General features: G+C 49.3%; 1 protein-coding gene across 2 annotated transcripts in view; it reads right to left on the bottom strand.

Annotated features, from left to right (window-relative positions):
* LOC140393912 (uncharacterized) overlaps positions 1–19,003 on the bottom strand; it is a 428,933-nt gene that overhangs the window by 128,279 nt on the left and 281,651 nt on the right. For both annotated transcript variants that reach the window (XM_072480540.1, XM_072480549.1), the window contains one exon: positions 8,229–8,849. In XM_072480540.1, coding sequence (XP_072336641.1) covers positions 8,229–8,849 — 621 coding nt within the window. The remainder of the gene's footprint in view (positions 1–8,228; positions 8,850–19,003) is intronic.

Below are 19,003 nucleotides of genomic sequence, written 5' to 3'. Positions count from 1 at the left end.
CTAGAATCACATTAGGGTTAAAAGAATTATCATGAAGAAAAGCTGCATGGACTTGAATTGCATCCCCTGAGATTAAGGATAATTGAACTTGAAATTTCAAAGTTAGGATGATTAAAGGGCTTGATAGGGTAGATAGAGGAAAACTATTCCCTCTGGCGGGAGAGTTCAAAAGGGGAGATAGAAGTAGATTAAATTAGAGTTAGGATAATCAGATATGATGTCAAAAGCATTTCTTCATTCAAAGGGTAGAGGAAATATAAAACTTTCTCCACGAAGAAACTGTTGAGGCTTGGATCCACTGAAAAGGAAACTTAATAAAATTAAATTAAAACATTGCTCGTGGGGCTGATGATGCACCCCAGCCCTTGGAGTGTCCAGTGGTGTCAGAAGGCCTCAAGTGTAATATGGACACTGCGTACTCCCTCGCCAGGGCCACCAGGCCATGAACATAGCCTCAGTAGAGGGACAGACAGACAGGTTGGACAACCCCATCAGCCGTCTACTGCCTGCACCTGTTGATGGCCCTTATCCAGTCAACTGCATTAAAGGAGTGGGCCTGTGATTATAATAGCTAACCAGAACTGAATAATGTGCTGTATTTTCTGCGTGGGGTTTTATGTATATAGCGAAGGATTATTCCTGTTTTGTTTTAAACAAATTCAGTTATTTGGTTTTCCTTTCATTTTCTATCTCTTTAAAGAACATATTTGATGTAGGAATCATGATAAGATTTCCTGTTTCACAAAATAAGGGCAATGAAAACCTTACTTATCTGTCTACAGCTAGTACTTTTGTTGCAGTCTACCATACTGACCTTTAGTTACCCAGCAAATTTAATGCTTTTGAAGATTTTATGAAACAGATTAAAGAAATGTGAGAGAAATATCAACAACAACTTGTATTTACTTTGTGACTTTATAGTAATTAAATATCTTAAGATGCTTCACAGGAACATGACAAGACAAAATTTGACAAAAAACCCACATTGGGATACTTAGACAGGTGGCTCGAAAACTTGGTCAAAGAAGTAGATTTGAACAAGCTCCTTAAAGGATGGGGGAGGAATAGAAGTTGGAGAGGTTTTGGGAGGGAATTCCAGAGCTCAGGACCTAGTTGGTTAAAGACATGGGCCCAGGTTTTCATCCTTGGGTCGAGTGCATATAAGTTGGGAGATATCCCAGTCGGGATAACTCAATCTTTAAAATGTCTGCCCACAGGTTGAATTTTCAGTCAGGGTGATGAAAAATATCCCTCCAGCTGTAACCTCTCACTCGGTCTCAACTCCCCACATACTCCCTATGCTCCATACTTGACAACTCACTCCCCATGGCTCCCCAAAACCTTTATGCTAACTCATACCCCTCCACTCATGGCTGGTCATACGTCCTATGCCAAGTTAGTGTGAATTCATGCCAACCCATGTCCCTACCCTTTGCCCTTGCCCCCACCATGCAAACCCACTGGGCGGGATTCCGGGCCGGAGAATCCCTGCGACCGGCGCGAATCGCAGCACGCCACCCCGACGCCGGGACACAATTCTCCTCAGAGTGGAGAATCGGCACCATTGGCGCCGGCATGGTTGGCGCGGCGCCACCCCCGCCGATTCTCAGCTCGGGTTTACAAAAAACCAGGGGCGAAATTCTCCCCCAACGGCGGGATGCCCGCCGACTGGCGCCAAAGCCGGCGCCAATCAGACGGGCATCGCGCCGGCCCAAAGGTGCGGAAGGCTCCGCATCTTTGGCGGCCTAGCCCCAACATTGAGGGGCTAGGCCGACGCCGGAGGGATTTCCGCCCCGCCAGCTGGCAGAAATGGCATTTGTTGCCCCGCCAGCTGGCGTGGAAATGCGGCGCATGTGCGGGAGCGTCAGCGGCCGCTGTCAGTTTCCCAGCCCATGCGCGGGAGCGTCAGCGGCCGCTGTCAGTTTCCCGCGCATGCGCAGTGGGGAGAGTCTCTTCCGCCTCCGCCATGGTGGAGGCCGTAGCGGAGGCGGAAGGGAAAGAGTGCCCCCACGGCACAGGCCCGCCCGCGGATCGGCGGGCCCCGATCGCGGGCCAGGCCACCGTGGGGGCACCCCCCGGGGTCAGATCACCCCCAGGACCCCGGAGCCCGCCCACGCCGCCTGGTCCCGCCGGTAAATACCAGGTTTGATTTACGCCGGCGGGACAGGCAATTCCTGGGCGGGACTTCGGCCCATCCGGGCCGGAGAATCCAGCGGGGGGTCCCGCCAACCGGCGCGGCCCGATTCCCGCCCCCGCCCAATCTCCGGGAGCGGAGACTTCGGCGGGGGCGGGGGCGGGATTCACGGCGGCCAACGGCCATTCTCCGACCCGGCGGGGGGTCGGAGAATGACGCCCCAGAGTCCCGCCGGCACCATTCTAATCTGCTCTCAGCCGGCGGTATATCGCCGTGGAAGAGTGCGGGGGCGGCCTGTGGTGGGAGAGGGGGGATCGACCCCAGAGTGGCCTCCGTTGTGGCTTGGTTCGCGATCAGGGCCCACCTATCGGCAGGCCGGCCTCTCGGGCTGGGTGTCACCTTTCTTCCGCGCTGGCCCCTTGAGCCCTACGCCATGTTGCATCGGGGCCGGTGCAGCGAAGGGAGCCACTGCGCATGCGCGCATTGGCGCCCATGCCACTGCGCATGCGCGGACCCTGTGGCGCCCAGTTGACGCCAGAATTGCTGATCCTGAGGTCGTGTTGACGCCGTCGAGAAACGTGATGGCGTTTCCGAAGGCGTCAACACTTCGCCTCAGGATCAGAGAATCCCGCCCACCAAGTATGCTTTGACACTTCCTCGATAGTTCTGGCAGTTGGACATATTTTTAACAATTCGTTGACAGCCTGTTGTTCCATGCATTGTGCCTGTCCCAAAGAGATCCTGAGGTAACATCCAAAAGGGCAGCTTTCCTCTCCAAAGGGGCTCCCTTACTATACAAATGAATTCACCAAGTTGAAACTCCTCTTACCTGGTCTAATCTGAACACTCTGGGTTTCACACTCCTGGTTTACCAAAATTCCACTTCAGTGGTGATTTGAATGGCCAACTGCCTCTGTGAATTGGGCATGCATCAACCTCAGGTCGACTCCACTCCCACCCTCGCGGAAATCAGAAATGTCAGGTTCCGGGTGGGATTTTGGCCATTTCCAGGATTTGATTGCCACAATGAAGGCCATCTGGCAAAAATCCGTGCCATGGGCAACCAAGGTGGAGCAATTAAAATTGAGGATGTGTAAGAGCAGATTGATTCAGGAATTGGGAGCCGCACAGAAATCGTGACATTTTGTGGAGCGAGGAGAGATTACAAGCTAGGAAAAGGTAAGGCTATGGATGGTTTTAAACATGAGGATGAGCATCTTAAAATTGATGTTATCAGAAGAAATACACTCCTGCACAGACACGGAGAGACAGAAACTCCTTAGGCTAGAGAAAAACAGTGGGAAAGACAATTTTTTTATTTTCCCGATATGTGTAGCCCCTATTAACAATGACAGCCAACATTTCCAGAATCTTGCCTTTTGAACCTGAAGTCGTAAATAAACCCATAATGGAATTACAACCACTCTTAGACCCAGTTTAAATCATTAGGGTTGTTGAGAACTAAATTCCCAGGAAAGTCTGTGAAAACGGATAGAAATATGCCAAAGGTGCAACCACAACCTAAGGCCAACAGGTGAAGCAACCAGCTTCAAATGTAATTTATTGATACCCCTCGTGTTACAGAAATGAGATGAGTTGGTTTAATGCCCCAAATTACTGTCTCCAGAACAAACATTTGTAGCTTCATAAAATGTTGTGAAAACTATTTCACAATTTTATGGTGTGATAGGTATCGAAATGTGTGGTTAACCAGTCAACATGCTGTGATGAAGCTGAGCGTGAGCGATGCTGAACCAGCAGGCAGGGTTTACTTTACCTATTGAATGGATGACACCAGCAATTCTTTTAAAATTTAGATGCTGCAGAAAATCTGGAAGATATATCCCACACTAGATTTGGTCATTCTGATGTTATACAATGGTAACTTTGGCTTTCTCTTACATGGAATTAAATTGAGTCAATAGTACATTTAAAAAATATTATTCTCCAGATGAGCCTCTTCTGATCCCTCTTGATCTAACCCTATCAATATCCTGCTGCTACTTTCTCTCTCCTCTGATTGGGAGGTGGTGATGGAGTGGTATTGTCACTGGACTAGTAATTCAGATACCCAGGGTAATGCACTGGGGACCTGGGTTACAAATCCCAGCACAGCAGATGGTAAAATTTGAATTCAATAAAAAATCTGGAATTGAAAGCCTAATGATTACCATGAAACCACTGTCGATTGTTGTAAAAACCCATCTGGTTCACTAATGTCCTGTAGGAAAGGAATGATTTACTGACCTGGCCCATGTGTCATACAGCAATGTGGTTAACATAAAAACATGGAAAATAGAAGCAGGAGGAGGCTATTCGGCCCTTGAAACCTGCTCCACCATTCATTATGATCATGGCTGATCATCAAGGTCAATACCCTGATCCCGCCTTCCCCCCCATTATCCCTTGATCCCTAAGAGCGAGATCTAATTCCTTCTTGAAATTACACAAAATTTTGGCCTCAACTACTTTCTGTGGTAGTTAATTCCACAGATTAACCACTCTCTGAGTGAATAAATTTCTCCTCAATCCTAAAAGGTTTACCCCTTATCCTCAAACAATGACCCCTCGTTCTGGACCCCTGCACCATTGAGAACATTCTTCCTGAATCTACCCTGTCTAACCTTGTTAGGATTTTATAAGTTTCCATGAGATCCCTTCTCACTCTTATAAGCTCCAATGATAATAATCCGATCTGATTTAGTCTCTCCTCAAATGGCAGTCCCACCATCCTAGGAACCAGCCAGGTAAACCTTCGCTGTACTTCCTCCATAGCAAGAACCTCCTTCCTCAGATCAGGAGAACAAAACTGCACACAATACTCCAGGTGTGGCCTCACCAATGTCCTATACAATTGCAGTAAAACATCGCTATTCCCACGCTCAAATCCTCTCGCGATGTAGGCCAACATACCTTTTGCCTTCTTTACTGCCTGCTGTATCTGCACGCATACCTTCAGTGACAGATACACAAGGACACCAAGGTCTCACTGAGTATCCACTTCTCTCAATTTACACCCATTCAAATAATAATCTGTCTGCCTACCAATGTGGACACCCTCACATTTATCCACATTATACTGCATCTGCCATACATGTGCCCACTCACTCAGCCTGTCCAAATCCTGCTGAAGCATCTCTGCATCCTCCTCACCGTTCACCCTCCCACTCAACTTTGCATTATCTGTAAATTTGGAGATAATACATTGAGTTCCATCGTCCAAATCATTAAATTATAAAGTGAACAGTTGGGGTCCTAGCCCAGAACTCTGTGGTACCCCACTAGTCACTGCCTGCCAATCTGAAAAAATTATTCCAACTTTTTGTTTCCTGTCTGCTAACCAGCTTTCTATCCATCTCAAGACACTACCCGTAATCCATGAGCTTTAACTTTACGTATTAATCTGATACGTGAGACATTGTCAAAAGCCTTCTGAAAGTCTAAATAAAACACATCCACCGGTTCTCACTGGTCAACTCTACTAATTACATCTTCAAAGAATTCTAATAGATTTGTCAAGCGTGATTTTCCTTTTGTAAATCCATGCTGACATTGCCTGATTACACCATTGCTTTCCAAATGCTGTGCTATGAAATCCTTGATAATGGGCTCCAGCAACTTCCCTACTATTGACATGTGGCTCATTGGTCTATAGGTTCCTGTTTTCTCTCTACCTCCCTTTTTGAATAGCGGGGTTACATTTGCTACCCTCCAATTGGTAGGAACCATTCCAGAGTACTTAGAAGTTTGAAAAATGAGCACCAATGGATCTTCAATTCTAGGGCCACTTCTTTAAGTACTCTGGGATGAAGATTATCAGGTCCTGGATTATCAATCCCATTAATTTCCCAAAATCATTTCTTTACTAATACTAATTTCCTTCAGCTCTTCACTAAAACTTGTGCTTCTCAGAACTTCCGATACATTATTCATGTCTTCCTTTGTGAAGACTGAAGCAAAGTACGAATTTAGTTGCTCAGCCATTACTTTGTTCTCTGTTATGAATTCCCGCGTTTCTGACTGTAAAAAGCCTACATTATTTTTTATTAATCGTTTTCTTTTTACATTCCTATAGAAACTTTTATGTTCCCCGTTAGTTTACTTTCAAATTGTATTTTCTTCTTCTTAATCAATCCCTTGGTCTGCCTTTGCTGAATTTTAAACTGTTCCAATCCTCAGGTCTATTGCTTTTTCTTGCTAATTTGTAAGCCTCTTCTTTGAATCTAATACTATCTCTATTTCCCTTTTAAGTCATGGTTTGGCCACAGTTCCCTACTTATTCTTGCGCCAAATAGGAATAAACAACTTTTGGAGTTCACCTATTCATTCCTTGAATGCCTGCCATTGCCATTCCGCTGTCCTTCTTTCAGTAATGTTTCCCAGTCCATCATAGCCAGCTTATGCCTCAGACCACCATAGTTACCTTTATTGAGATTCAGGACCTTGGTCTCAAAATCAACTACCTTACTATTCACGTTGATAAAGAATTCCACCATATTATGGTCACTCATCCCCAAGGGTTCTCTCACAACTAGATTGCCATCTAATCCTTTCTCATTGCACAACACCCAGTCCAAGATGGCTGTTTGTTCCTCTGCATACTGGTCCAGAAAATGATCCCATATACACTCCATGAATTCTTCCTCTATTGTACTGTGACTAATTTGAGTCACCCAATCCTATATGAGATTAAAGTCACGCATAATCACAGATGTTCCTTTGTCACATGCATCTCTGATTTCCTGTCTAATGCTATTCTCAACATCACCACTGAAGGGCAGCACGGTGGCACTGTGGGTTAGCCCTGCTGCCTCACGGTGCCGAGGTCCCAGGATCGATCCCAGCTCTGGGTCACTGACTGCGTGGAGTTTGCACATTCTCTGCGTGTTTCCGTGGGTTCCGCCCCCACAACCTAAAAATGTGCAAGTTAGGTGGATTGGCCACGCTAAATTGCCCCTTAATTGGAAAAAATGAATTGGGTACTCTAAATTTAGATTTTTTTAAAACAACACCGCTGCAGTTTGGTGGTCTGTATACCACCCATATGAATGTTTTTTTGCCCCTTGATGTTTCTTAACTCGACCCAGACAGATTCCACATCAGCTGTACCAGTATAGTTCCTCAATATTGTATCAATATCTTCTTTAATCAGCAATGCAACTCCACCACCTTTTCCTTTCTGTCTGTCCTTCCTAAAAACTGAATAGCCCACAATGTTTAGTTCCTATACTTGGTCACCTTGGAGCCATGTCTCCGTAACCCCAACTATATCATATCCCTTTGCATCTACCTGCACAACTAATTCATCCATTTTATTTGGAATGCTCCATGCGTTCAGGTACAAAACCTTTCGGCAAGTCCTTTCAATGTACCTTGTCCCATCCCTACTATTTTTTACAGTGTTATTATCCAATACAGGCCCTTGATTACTCTCCTATCACTTTTCTTATTCTCCTTCCTGTCTATTTCTCTTGTTCTTGATTCCCCCGCTCTGAGTCCTTACATAGGCTCTCATCACCCTGCCATATCAATTTAAACCATCCCCAACCGCTCTAGCAAGTACCCCCTCAAGGACATCAGTGTAAGCTGTCCAGTGTGTACAGATCCCACATCCCCCAGAACCGGTCCCAATGACCAGGAATCTGAAACCCTGCCCTTCACGCCATCTCTTTAGCTACGTATTCATCCGATATATCCCACTATTTTTGCTCTGACTATAACGTGGCACTGGTAGTAATCCTGAGGTCACTACCTTTGAGGTCTGACTTCTCAATTTTCTTCCTAACTCCCCATATTCTGCTTTCAGGACCTCATCCCTTATTGATTTTGAAGTGTCCAAGAAAGTCACTCAATTAGGAAAGGGTAATAAATGCAGACCCAGTCAGCAGCACTAATGTATTTAAAAAATCTAGGTTCTCATCATTGCATCAATGCTATTTGCCCACTTATTTTTTGAGATAGCGAGTTCCACATTCTCACCAATCTTTGGGTAGTCTTTCATTTACAGTGATATTTTCCACATGAGAATGATTAATAAAACTACACAATTACCAGTGCATTAATCATTGAACAAAAGAGTAACCAATCCAGGTACCTTTAGCTGTAGTAACTGGTGGAACAATTGTTGTTGGCAAAGGTGTCATCACTGATGTTGATAACGGTGTCAACACCTGATTCTGTATATCTGAAAGAGAGCGAAACTCCTTTACATTAAAGACCAAGCTGGGGTCACTTGAAATTTCTTCTAACTGGGCTGGATCTGCCCTCTTGACTCCTATAGAAAAGGTCATTACAGCAGCTCGCTTCAGGGCATCTGCCGACGACTTGATGTCATCTCTGGATCTTCCACCAGTGAGCAGCATCAATATCTGAGGAACACCTTCCTCTTTCCTACTTCCTGCAGATTTGGTGAAGTGGTTTTTAAGGACATAGTCCAGTGCTGCCCCGGTGTTAATCAATCTCCCACCTTTCACTTTGAGCCCTCTCACATGAGACAAAAGTTCAGCTTTTGTTGAGTAGCTGTTCAGATAGGATTCTGTTTTAACATCATCGCTGTATTGTGCCACAGCTACTCGAACTCTGTCACTCCCAATGTCCAAAGTCTCAATTAATCTTGAGATGAATTGACGGATATGAATGAAATTAACATTTCCAACGTAGACTGATCCATCGATAAGGAAGACAATGTCTCTCTTGTTCACTTCTTGTGGTGCAACTGGAAAAAAAAATGAATAACTGTGATTCACAGCAGATCCTATCAAATCTCTGGATAGTGGTTGCGATTCAACGGAAAACACCTAGAACATAGAACATATAACATTACAGCGCAGTACAGGCCCTTCGGCCCTCGATGTTGCACCTACCTGTGAAACCACTCCAAAGTCCATCTACACTATTCCCATATCGTCCATATGTTGCATTGCCGAGAAACACCCTGCTATTCAATGGTACTTTAGCTGTTTTCTTTGCCTCGGGAAGTTTCTCTCTCGCTGCCCTGATCTTTCCTTTCCCCTTCCAGCACCCCACTCTGCTCCCCTCAACCTCGGGAAGACCCCAGGAACACGCCCTCAGACTGCCCTCCAATTGGTAGCATCCCCCTGGTCTGATCCCTGACAGTATCAACCTGGCAACTGGGCACCCTGATACTTCCACACTGGCACCCTTACAGTGCCACGGTGGCACTCTCACAGTGCCCTGGTGGCACTCCAGGGTGCCAGTTTGGCAGTGCCAATGTGCCCTTGTGACAGAATGAGTGCTAGGGTGCCAACCTGACCTGTCCCTGACCACCTAGGATCACCTAATGGCCTGGGAGACCCCCCGAGGTGCCATAATGACTGGTCTACATTTGTGTGGACCAGTGCTAAGTGGTGCCCTGGTGAGGTCCCTCAGGTACAGCAGTTAGGTCCCGGCCACCGGAAGAATATCGCAAACACATATTTAAATGAGATAAGGGCATATTTAAATATGCAGATCCAGTTCTCACCCAGTGAGGGCGAGATGCAGATCGTGATGTCTCACGAGGTTTTGTTAAATCACGTGAGGCATTGCTAGCGTCCCAAATCTCTCGCGAGACTCAGCAATCTCGTCCCGACACCAAGTAAGAGACGATGAAGCTGTTAAACTGCACCCATTGCAGAACAGCAAAATATCTGGTCTCACTGGACTGCAGCATAAGAATTTAATGAATTCTGTTATGGATGCACTGTACATTATTTAATATATTTGAAGCTTAATAATAATCTAACCAGTGGTTTGAAGTTATCATCGACATTTGCATTTAAGGCTGTATCTATTGACACCACAACACCAGGGGGAGCACTTGCTACACATCCTGTTATTTCCCCACTTTCTTGCAAACAAACACCTCAGCAAAATACAAATGCATTAAATTTCCTGCAATAAGGCGAGAGCACCTAGCGGGCAACGGAATCCCTCTTCTGACTCTGGAGCTCACCTCCAGAGCTCTTACTCAGACGGTTGCCTGGTTGGTCTTGCAGAGAGCACAAACAATATCAACTCTTCCACTGGTGCCATCAATGTTGTCACAATAGACACCGATGACATTCTGAGTTAGTTGGTCTGATTCCGTTTGGTTTTGTTGCACCATGGGTGGCATGAGGGCACAGTGGTTAGCACTGCTGCTTCATAGTGCCAGGGACCCAGGTTCAATTCCGGCCTTGGGTGACTGTCAGTATGGAGTTTGCACATTCTTCCCGTGTCTGCAGTTTGTTCCCATAGTCCAAAGGTGTGCAAGTTGGGTGGATTGGCATGATAAACTGCCCCTTAGTATCCAAAGGTAGGTGTGCAGGTTAGGTTAAGGGGTTATTGAGATATGGCGAGGGAGTGGGCGAAGGATATGTCCCATGCTCTTTCAGAGGCTCGGTGTAGTCTCGTTGGGCTGAATGGCCTCCTTCTGTACTGCAGGGATTCTATGATTCTACGCTATGTTTCTTCATTGTGTGAGTAGGTATATAATAGTGTCTTTGTGGGCACTATCATTCTCTTTCCACTCATGTAAAATTGATCTCCATGCTGTTTACTCTCATTTGTCATGTGTTTACAGAATAAAGTACATGAATAGGATGGGAATAGAGGGATACGGACCCAGGAAGTGCATAAGATTGTAGTTTATCGGGCAGCATGGTCGGCACGGGCTTGGAGGGCCGAAGAGCCTGTTCCTGTGCTGTACATTTCTTTGTTCTTGTTCTTTGTTTATCAAGAAACCTGCTGGATCTCCCATTTCAGGGCACGGATCTAATTGTTAAATCAGTACAAATGCATGAGAATGGAATAAAAGCCACTTAAATGCCTGGCATTTCATGGACCATACCTTTGTGGGTCTCCAACGCTTTAATATTTTGGTGGGTGAGTTATTTACATTTATAATTGCACTCCACTCTCAGTACCCTCGTATCGCCGGTGGAAGCTGATCTACTTGACTCAGCATTCGAGGCAAGACATACTCAATGTGTGCAACAGTGCAGTGATTTGGTGGGTCAGTGGTAAACTGAGAGTTAGAGCATTTTTTTAACCACAACAGCAAATTGGTCCAATGCAAGTCAACTCACGTGTCCTGCTTGGAGTTTTATTAAAAGCTTGTTCAACTAAAATAAGAAATGGTTGTATAAATATGTATCACGCAGTTATCTTCCAGCGTACGTCATTAATGATGTTTATCATAGAATTTACAGTGCAGAAAGAGGCCATTCGGCCCATCGTGTCTGCACCGGCTCTTGGAAAGAGCACCCTACTCCGAGGTCAACACCTCCACCCTATCCCCATAACCCAGTAACCCCACCCAACACTAAGAGCAATTTTGGACACTAAGGGCAATTTATCATGGCCAATCCACCTAACCTGCACATCTTTGGACTGTGGGAGGAAACCAGAGCACCAGGAGGAAACCCACACACACATGGGGAGGATGTGCAGACTCCGCACAGACAGTGACCCAAGCTGGAATCAAACCTGGGACCCTGGAGCTGTGAAGCAATTGTGCTAACCACAATGCTACCGTGCTGCCCCCATCACGGGGGCTGATGATGTAGGAGCGAAAAAGGTCAGCTGTTCAGCCGAAAGTTAAGCAAGAGACATTGTAAGGATTGGCTCTGTTCTATCAGTACACAAATGTCTTACTTTACAGGAGTGAGAGCAATAGAAGTGAAAGGACCTAGAGAGGAGAAAGATCACTGGACAAAAGCAAATTACTGTGGATGCTGGAATCTGAAACGAAAGAGAAAATGCTGGAAAATCTCAGCAGGTCTGACAGCATCTGTAGGGAGAGAAAAGAACTAACGTTTCGAGTCCGATGACTCTTTGTCAAAGCTAGGACAAAGCTCAAAGGTTGAGCAGCACTGGAGAGGGTGGGTAGTGGGTGGGTGTCAGGAAAGAGAAGCACCCTCCACACCAGTATTGCGTTTTCAAAGTGCTCCCTCAGATGGACAGCAGCTGCTGACCTGTAAAAACTATCAACGGGAAAACTATACCACGAGTGTTCAGGCAGCACAAACAAACATCGACCTCAGTTCCCAGAAATATTCGTAAATTTTATTTGAGCCCTAACTTGCATCCCATCTGGCCAACTGGCCCACCAAACCGAGATGGGAAATGTGAAATTCCTGGGCGGAATTTTCCCAGCATGCCTGTAGCGGGTTTAGTGATGGGCGGGTGTGGAAAATCCATTGAGGGGCAAGTTGAAACCCGCCGGCATAAAATTACGTTCCTATTCTCCCAATGGCATGTTAATGGTGTTTTAATGGTGTATTAATGGCATATTAATGGGGGCTGGTTTAGCACACTGGGCTAAAGAGCTGGCTTTTAAAGCAGACCAAGGCAGGCCAGCAGCACGGTTCAATTCCCGTATCAGCCTCCCCGAACAGGCGCCGGAATGTGGCGACTAGGGCCTTTTCACAGTAACATCATTTGAAGCCTACTTGTGATAATAAGCGATTTTCATTTCATATTTTCATAATGGTGTATTAATGGTGTTTTAATGGTGTATGAATGGCATGTTAATGGTGGGCTGCTCTTCACGCCCATTAAAATAGTTGGCCATCGGAATCTCATCAGGCTTTCTAATCTTACATCATGCCAGCGGGAAATCATGTTGTTGTCAAACCCAATTAATCAAGGCTCGCGTGCACAAGACGACCATCAGTTCATCAGAGACTTTGAGGTGAGTGCAACATGCAAAGCCTACCAGCCACTGTGATGTGACGCACTACTCCGGTTACGCTGTTCACCACTCTGTCGGGGCAGACCAGTTCCTACCCTCCATCTGCATGTTGAGCTGGTCTTCATGGACAGCACTGTGCTACTGGACCCATTGACCCTCCTGTGCCACCGAGTCAGATCAGTACTGCACCTGGCGTTGGGGAGCACAGGGTTCTCCTTCCCACCTAGTTCCACACACCAGTGATTATCTGGGAAGCACTGTGCTGCGGAATCATGTAGCCACTGCAGCCAAGTTCCAAAGTTCAATCTGGTTAGGTTGTGATGTGAGGGCAGAGAGGTGGAGGTGGGCAGACAAATACAAGGGGAATGGCAATGTGGAAGGAAGGCTGTGCAAGGAGTGGGATGGGGAAGGACAAACACAAGGGAGCATTGTGGAAGGAGGGCTGTGGAAGGAGGATGTGGGGGGAAGGCATGGACTCATATTGGCAGGCAGAGGGGCAAGGAGATGGGTAGACAGGATGAACAATGGAAGGAAGAGGGAAGACCGAGGGAGGGGTAGCTAAGGGCTAACACATGTATCGCTAGAAGTGGATGCATGCAGACTGTAGATTATGGGGTGGGGGGGGGGTCCGTTAGTGTGGCACATTAGGGATGGTTTGCACAAACACTGAACAAGTCAGGAATGCAGTGTTTTGTGAAGGTTACTATTTGGCTGCAGAGGGGATAGTGATGGTCACAGGAGGGATCCACAACCTGTAGATAAGGAATACATAATACGAAAGGGAGGGAGATTATGTGAAGCCTCATGGGGGGGTGTGGAGCATGGAGGTAACGGTGCACACAGCCTCCAATGAGGCGGGTATAAATCCAGGTCCATGTGTAGCATGGACAGCTCACAGGTGATGGGTTTAAAGGGGAGTGTGTCGATGTCCAGGACCACAATGGCAGGATCCATTATTCGTGAGTGAGGCTGGAGAATAACAAGTGGCATCTCTATCTGCACATCATGAGGCACACAATGAGGGAGGGAAGGCGGTCGAACCTGTAATAAAGGTGCAGTAACACCATCTCAAAACTCGGGTAAAATGGTTTCCTCCAAAATCGGAAAGTAAGATCAGTTCTGTCTAGGAGGGGTACGATGAAGTGTGGGAGGACTTTGAAACTGGCTTCTGGGACTGCTTCTTGCAACAACACTTATAGGACAGGGTCCAGGTCAGTTATACAAGACTCAGAGCCCATTGCTCAGGAAGCAAGAACAAACAGATTTCTAAATTAGCCCTTTGAAAGGGATCGATAGAATTCAATAAGCCCATGTCAAATTTGGTAAAGCTATACAGCAGGAGGCAGTAATGTACCCTTGGGGAGTGAATGCTATAGTCAAGCGGGCACAGCTGCCTTAATTCTGCCATCCCATCAGTGAAGGGGAGTCACGGGTTGACAATTATTGCCATTCATCAGTGGCCAAATGGATACCATTCATTCACCATGAGTAAATGAATGCTCATAGTTATGCTAAATCAATGAGTGGAGTTCAGAGCCACATTGGTTCAATGATGTAATTCCCAAGTTCTCACCTCCCACAGGGCTCCAGATGTAACACCTGTGGAATGAATGCTGCTAACCTCTGTGAGTACTAGAGTCCCAGGGATAAGGTAGCATGAGGAACAATGTGATCCAAGGTGACAAAGCTTAGCTTCCCAACTTTTCCCAGAACTCACTCGTTCATACCTTTACCCAGTCTGGTCTCTAATATCTGTTTTCTGAGAGGAGCCAAAAGTGAGAATGGAGCCAGTGGTCCAGGGAGTTTTTCTATAAATTGTAAATTATTATCTGGTATAATGTTAAATATATTTTAATACTGTTAGTAATGTTTGTTTCAATACACCATATCCCTATTTCTTTGTGTAATGCCTTCTGGAGCAAGGTATCCTTTCCTCACAATCTCACAATATTGGATCTCTGGAATGGGATCGTAACATAACTGAACGATTGCTGAGAGGACAGATCCTACATTCACACTCGGGCCTTAAGTGCTCAATAATAATAATAATAATCTTTTTTAGTGTCACAAGTAGGCTTACATTAACACTGCAATGAGGTTACTGTGAAAAGCCCCAAGTCGGCACACTCCGGCGCCTCTTCAGGTACACAGAGGGAGAATTCAGAATGTCCAATTCACCTAACAGCACGGGCGGGATTCTCCGTGAATCGGCGCGATGGCCCGATCCCGGCGCCAAAAATGGCGCGAATCACTCCGGCGTCGGGCCCCCCGAAACGTCGCAAATTCTCCGGTCGGGAATGGGCTAGTAGCAGCGTGATGCAATTCGCGACGGCGTCACCCGTCAAGGACACACGCGCCGTCACTGCACAAAAGATGCCCCCCCACACGGCGGAGCCCCGGCAAAATGGCTGCCCCCATGCAGCGCCAAGTGAGACCCCCAACTGCCTGCCCCCTTTCCCCCTTCCCCATCCCCCCTTCTCCCATGTCCCCACTTCCTGATATCCCCCTTCCCCCATATCCCCACGCCACCATATCCCCCATATCCCCATTCCCCCATATCCCCTTCCTCCATATCCCCCCACTCCCATATACCCCATATCCACTTCCCCATATCCCCTTCTCCCATATCCCCTTCCCCATATCCCCCTTCCCCATATCCCCCTTCCCCCATATCCCCTTCCCCATTTCTCCCATTTCCCCTTCATCCCATATCCCATCCCCCATATCCCCTTCCCCCATATCCCCCTTCCCCCATATCTCCCCTCCCCCATATCCCTATCCCCTTCCCCATATCTCCCCTCCCCATAACCCCTTACCCCATATCCCTCTCCCCCATTTCCCCCATATCCCCCTCCCTCAATATCCCCTTCCCCATATCCCCTTCCCCCATATCCCCTTCCCTCAAATCCCCTTCCCCATATCTTGCTTGCCCCAAATCTCCCCCATATTCCCGTTCCCCCATATCACCCTTCCCCATATCCCCCCTTCCCCCATATCCCCCTTCCCCATATCCCCTCTCCCCCATATCCCCTTACTCCATATCCCCCCTTTCCCATATCCCCCTTCCCCCATATCCCCCCGTTCCCCCATATTCCCCCTCCCCATATCCCCTTACCCCATATGCCCTTTCCCCCACATCCACGTTCCCCCATATCCCCTTCCCCCATGCCCACCCTTCCCCCATATCCCTCTTCCCCCATATCCTCCTCCCACATATCCCCCTTCCCCCATATCCCCTTCCCCCATATCCCCTTCCCCATATCCCCTTCCCCCATATCCCCCTTCCCCCATATCCCCCCTTCCTCCATATCCCCATCCGCTTCCCCCTATCCCCCTCCCACATATCCCCTTACCCCATTTCCCCCACATCCCCGTTCCCCCATATCCCCTTCTCCATATCCCCCTCCCCATTTCCCCCATATCCCCTTCCCCCCAAATCCTCCCTTCCCCCATATTCCCCTTCCCCCATATCCCCCTTCCCCCATATCTCCCCTCCCCATATCCCCTTCCCCATCCCCTTCCCCATATCTCCTTACCCCATATCCCCCATCCCCTTCCCCATATTCCCCTTCCCCCATATCCACCTTCCCCCATATCCCTCTTCCCCCATTTCCCCCATATCCCCCTCCCTCAATATCCCCTTCCCCCATATCCCCTTCCCCCATATCCCCCTTCCCCCATATCCCCTTCCCCATATCTCCCTTGCCCCAAATCTCCCCATATTCCCGTCCCCCATATCACCCTTCCCCATATCCCCCTTCCCCCATATCCCCCTTCCCCCATATCCCCCTTCCCCCATATCCCCCTCTCCCATATCCCCTTCCCCAATATCCCCTTCCCCCAAATCCCCCCTTCCCTCATATCCCCCTTACCCCATATCTCCCCTTCCCCATATCCCCCTTCCCCATATCCCGTCTCCCCTCATATCCCCTTACTCCATATCCCCCTTCCCCATATCCCCTTCCCCCATATCCCCCCGTTCCCCCATATTCCCCCTCCCCATATCCCCTTACCCCATATCCCCCTTCCCCCACATCCACGTTCCCCCATATCCCCTTCCCCCATGTCCACCCTTCCCCCCATATCCCTCTTCCCCCATATCCCCCTCCCACATATCCCCCTTCCCCCATATCCCTTTCCCCCATATCCCCCATATCCCTATTCCCCCATTTCCCCCATATCGCCCCTCCCCATATCCCCTTCCCCCATATCCCCCCTTCCTCCATATCCCCATCCACTTCCCCATATCCCCCTCCCACATATCCCCTTACCCCATTTCCCCCACATCCCCGTTCCCCCATATCCCCTTCTCCATATCCCCCTCCCCCATTTCCCCCATATCCCCCATCCCCCCAAATCCCCAAATCCTCCCTTCCCCCATATTCCCCTTCCCCCATATTCCCCTGACCCCAGACCCGGAGCTGGGCCCGTTCCGTGTCCCCCTATAGGGGTGGTCCCGGAACACCGCGATACCTCGGACTCTCCCCCCCACTTCCGTCCCAGGTGCATCTGGTGGGCAACAGTCAGGACAAGCTGGCAGCTCGCCATCCCAGTGCCCGAGCCGCAGCCTGGCCCATCTAGGCCAGGCCGCCCCAGGAAACGGCCGCCAAAGGGTTCCCGTGTCACAGGGCAGGAATCACAGGAGTCCACCTCCAGTTCTGCTGTACCGTCTGGGGAACCACCTAGACGTAGTCATAGGGCCTGTAAGCCATATTCCCCTGACCCCAGACCCCAGGCGGACGGCACCCACATCTAGTGCGAATGCGGCGATGCCGGCGGGCCACAGCCTTCGGCGAGGAGGGTAACTACAGCAACAGGCCCCCGTTGCAGCCGACCCAGGACACTGACGCACAGGACACCGGCATGCAGGACTCTAACACACAGGACCCTAACACACAGGACACCGACGCCCAGGACACTGACGCACACGACACCCACACACAGGGGACGGATAGACAGGTTTCACCACTCCAGGAGACCCCGGACTTCAGGTCGGATGTGGCGCTTGCCATTACGCCACTGCTGTCTCCTACACCCTCCACCATCGCAGAGACACTCACCTCGGTTGGGCACTTCAGCGATGAGGCATCTGGGACACTAACTGGTGCAAACAACACAGCCGTCCCGGTACAGCAGGTGGAGGCAGGAGCAGCCGAGGGGCCGGGCGGTCAGAGGGCAGCCTGGCGCAGGCAACCATCTGCTGCCCAGACGGATCGATTGTTCCTGGAGTTACCACACCCACTCATAGATCCGATGCAGGCACGGACCAAGGGGCGACCGAAGGGGGTGACGGCCGGCTTGCGGCAGACGAAGGTGGAGGAGTCCACCCACGTGCAGGAGCAGGTAGTGGTGCCGGTCATGCGTGCCACCCAGGCTGACACCCCATGGGTGGCGTCCGTGGTGTAGGCAATGGGTGCGACGGTGTCAAACATGGGTCGCAGTATGCAAGGTGTGTGGCTTTCCGTGCAGGCGGCGTCCGTAGCCCAGGACATGGCTGCCCTCTGAGCGAGAGCCAGCAGCAGATCGCAGAGGCGCTCAACGCCGTGGCTCAGTCTCAGCATGCAATGGCCCAGTCTCTGCAGGCCATCGCTGAGGGCATCGGCGCCATTGCCCAGGTGCTGGCCGGCGTCGCCCAGACACAGACAGGGATTGCCAACTCCCTGAGCTCCATAGCTGCAAACTTGCAGGCCCTTGTTGATACCAGGGTGGGCAAATCCCCCTTCCCCCACATCCACGTTCCCCCATATCCCCTTCCCCTATATCCACCCTTCCCCATATTCCCCTTCCCCCATTTCCCCCATATCCCCCCTCCCCACATGTCCCCCCTTCCTCCATATCCCCCTTCCCCATATCCCCCTTCCCCATATCCCCCCTTCCCCATATCCCCTTCCCCCATATCCCTTTCCCCCATATCCCCCCTGGCAGCGCCAGATTTCAGGGGGGCGTTGGGTGCTCAGTCCGTTCGCATGCCCGACCCATGTAATGGCCCGGGTGCCATCGGGCACCCCAAGGGAGGAGGAGGTGCTGGGCCCGTTCCGTGTCCCCCTATAGGGGTGGTCCCGGAACGCCGCGACACCTCGGACTCTCCCCCCCACTTCCGTCCCAGGTGCATCTGGTGGGCAACAGTCAGGACAAGCTGGCAGCTCGCCATCCCAGTGCCCGAGCCGCAGCCTGGCCCATCTAGGCCAGGCCGC

The sequence above is a fragment of the Scyliorhinus torazame genome, chromosome 2, assembly GCF_047496885.1.
Source record: "Scyliorhinus torazame isolate Kashiwa2021f chromosome 2, sScyTor2.1, whole genome shotgun sequence".
Taxonomy (NCBI): Eukaryota; Metazoa; Chordata; class Chondrichthyes; order Carcharhiniformes; family Scyliorhinidae; genus Scyliorhinus; species Scyliorhinus torazame.
This window is presented reverse-complemented; position numbering and strand designations above follow the sequence as displayed.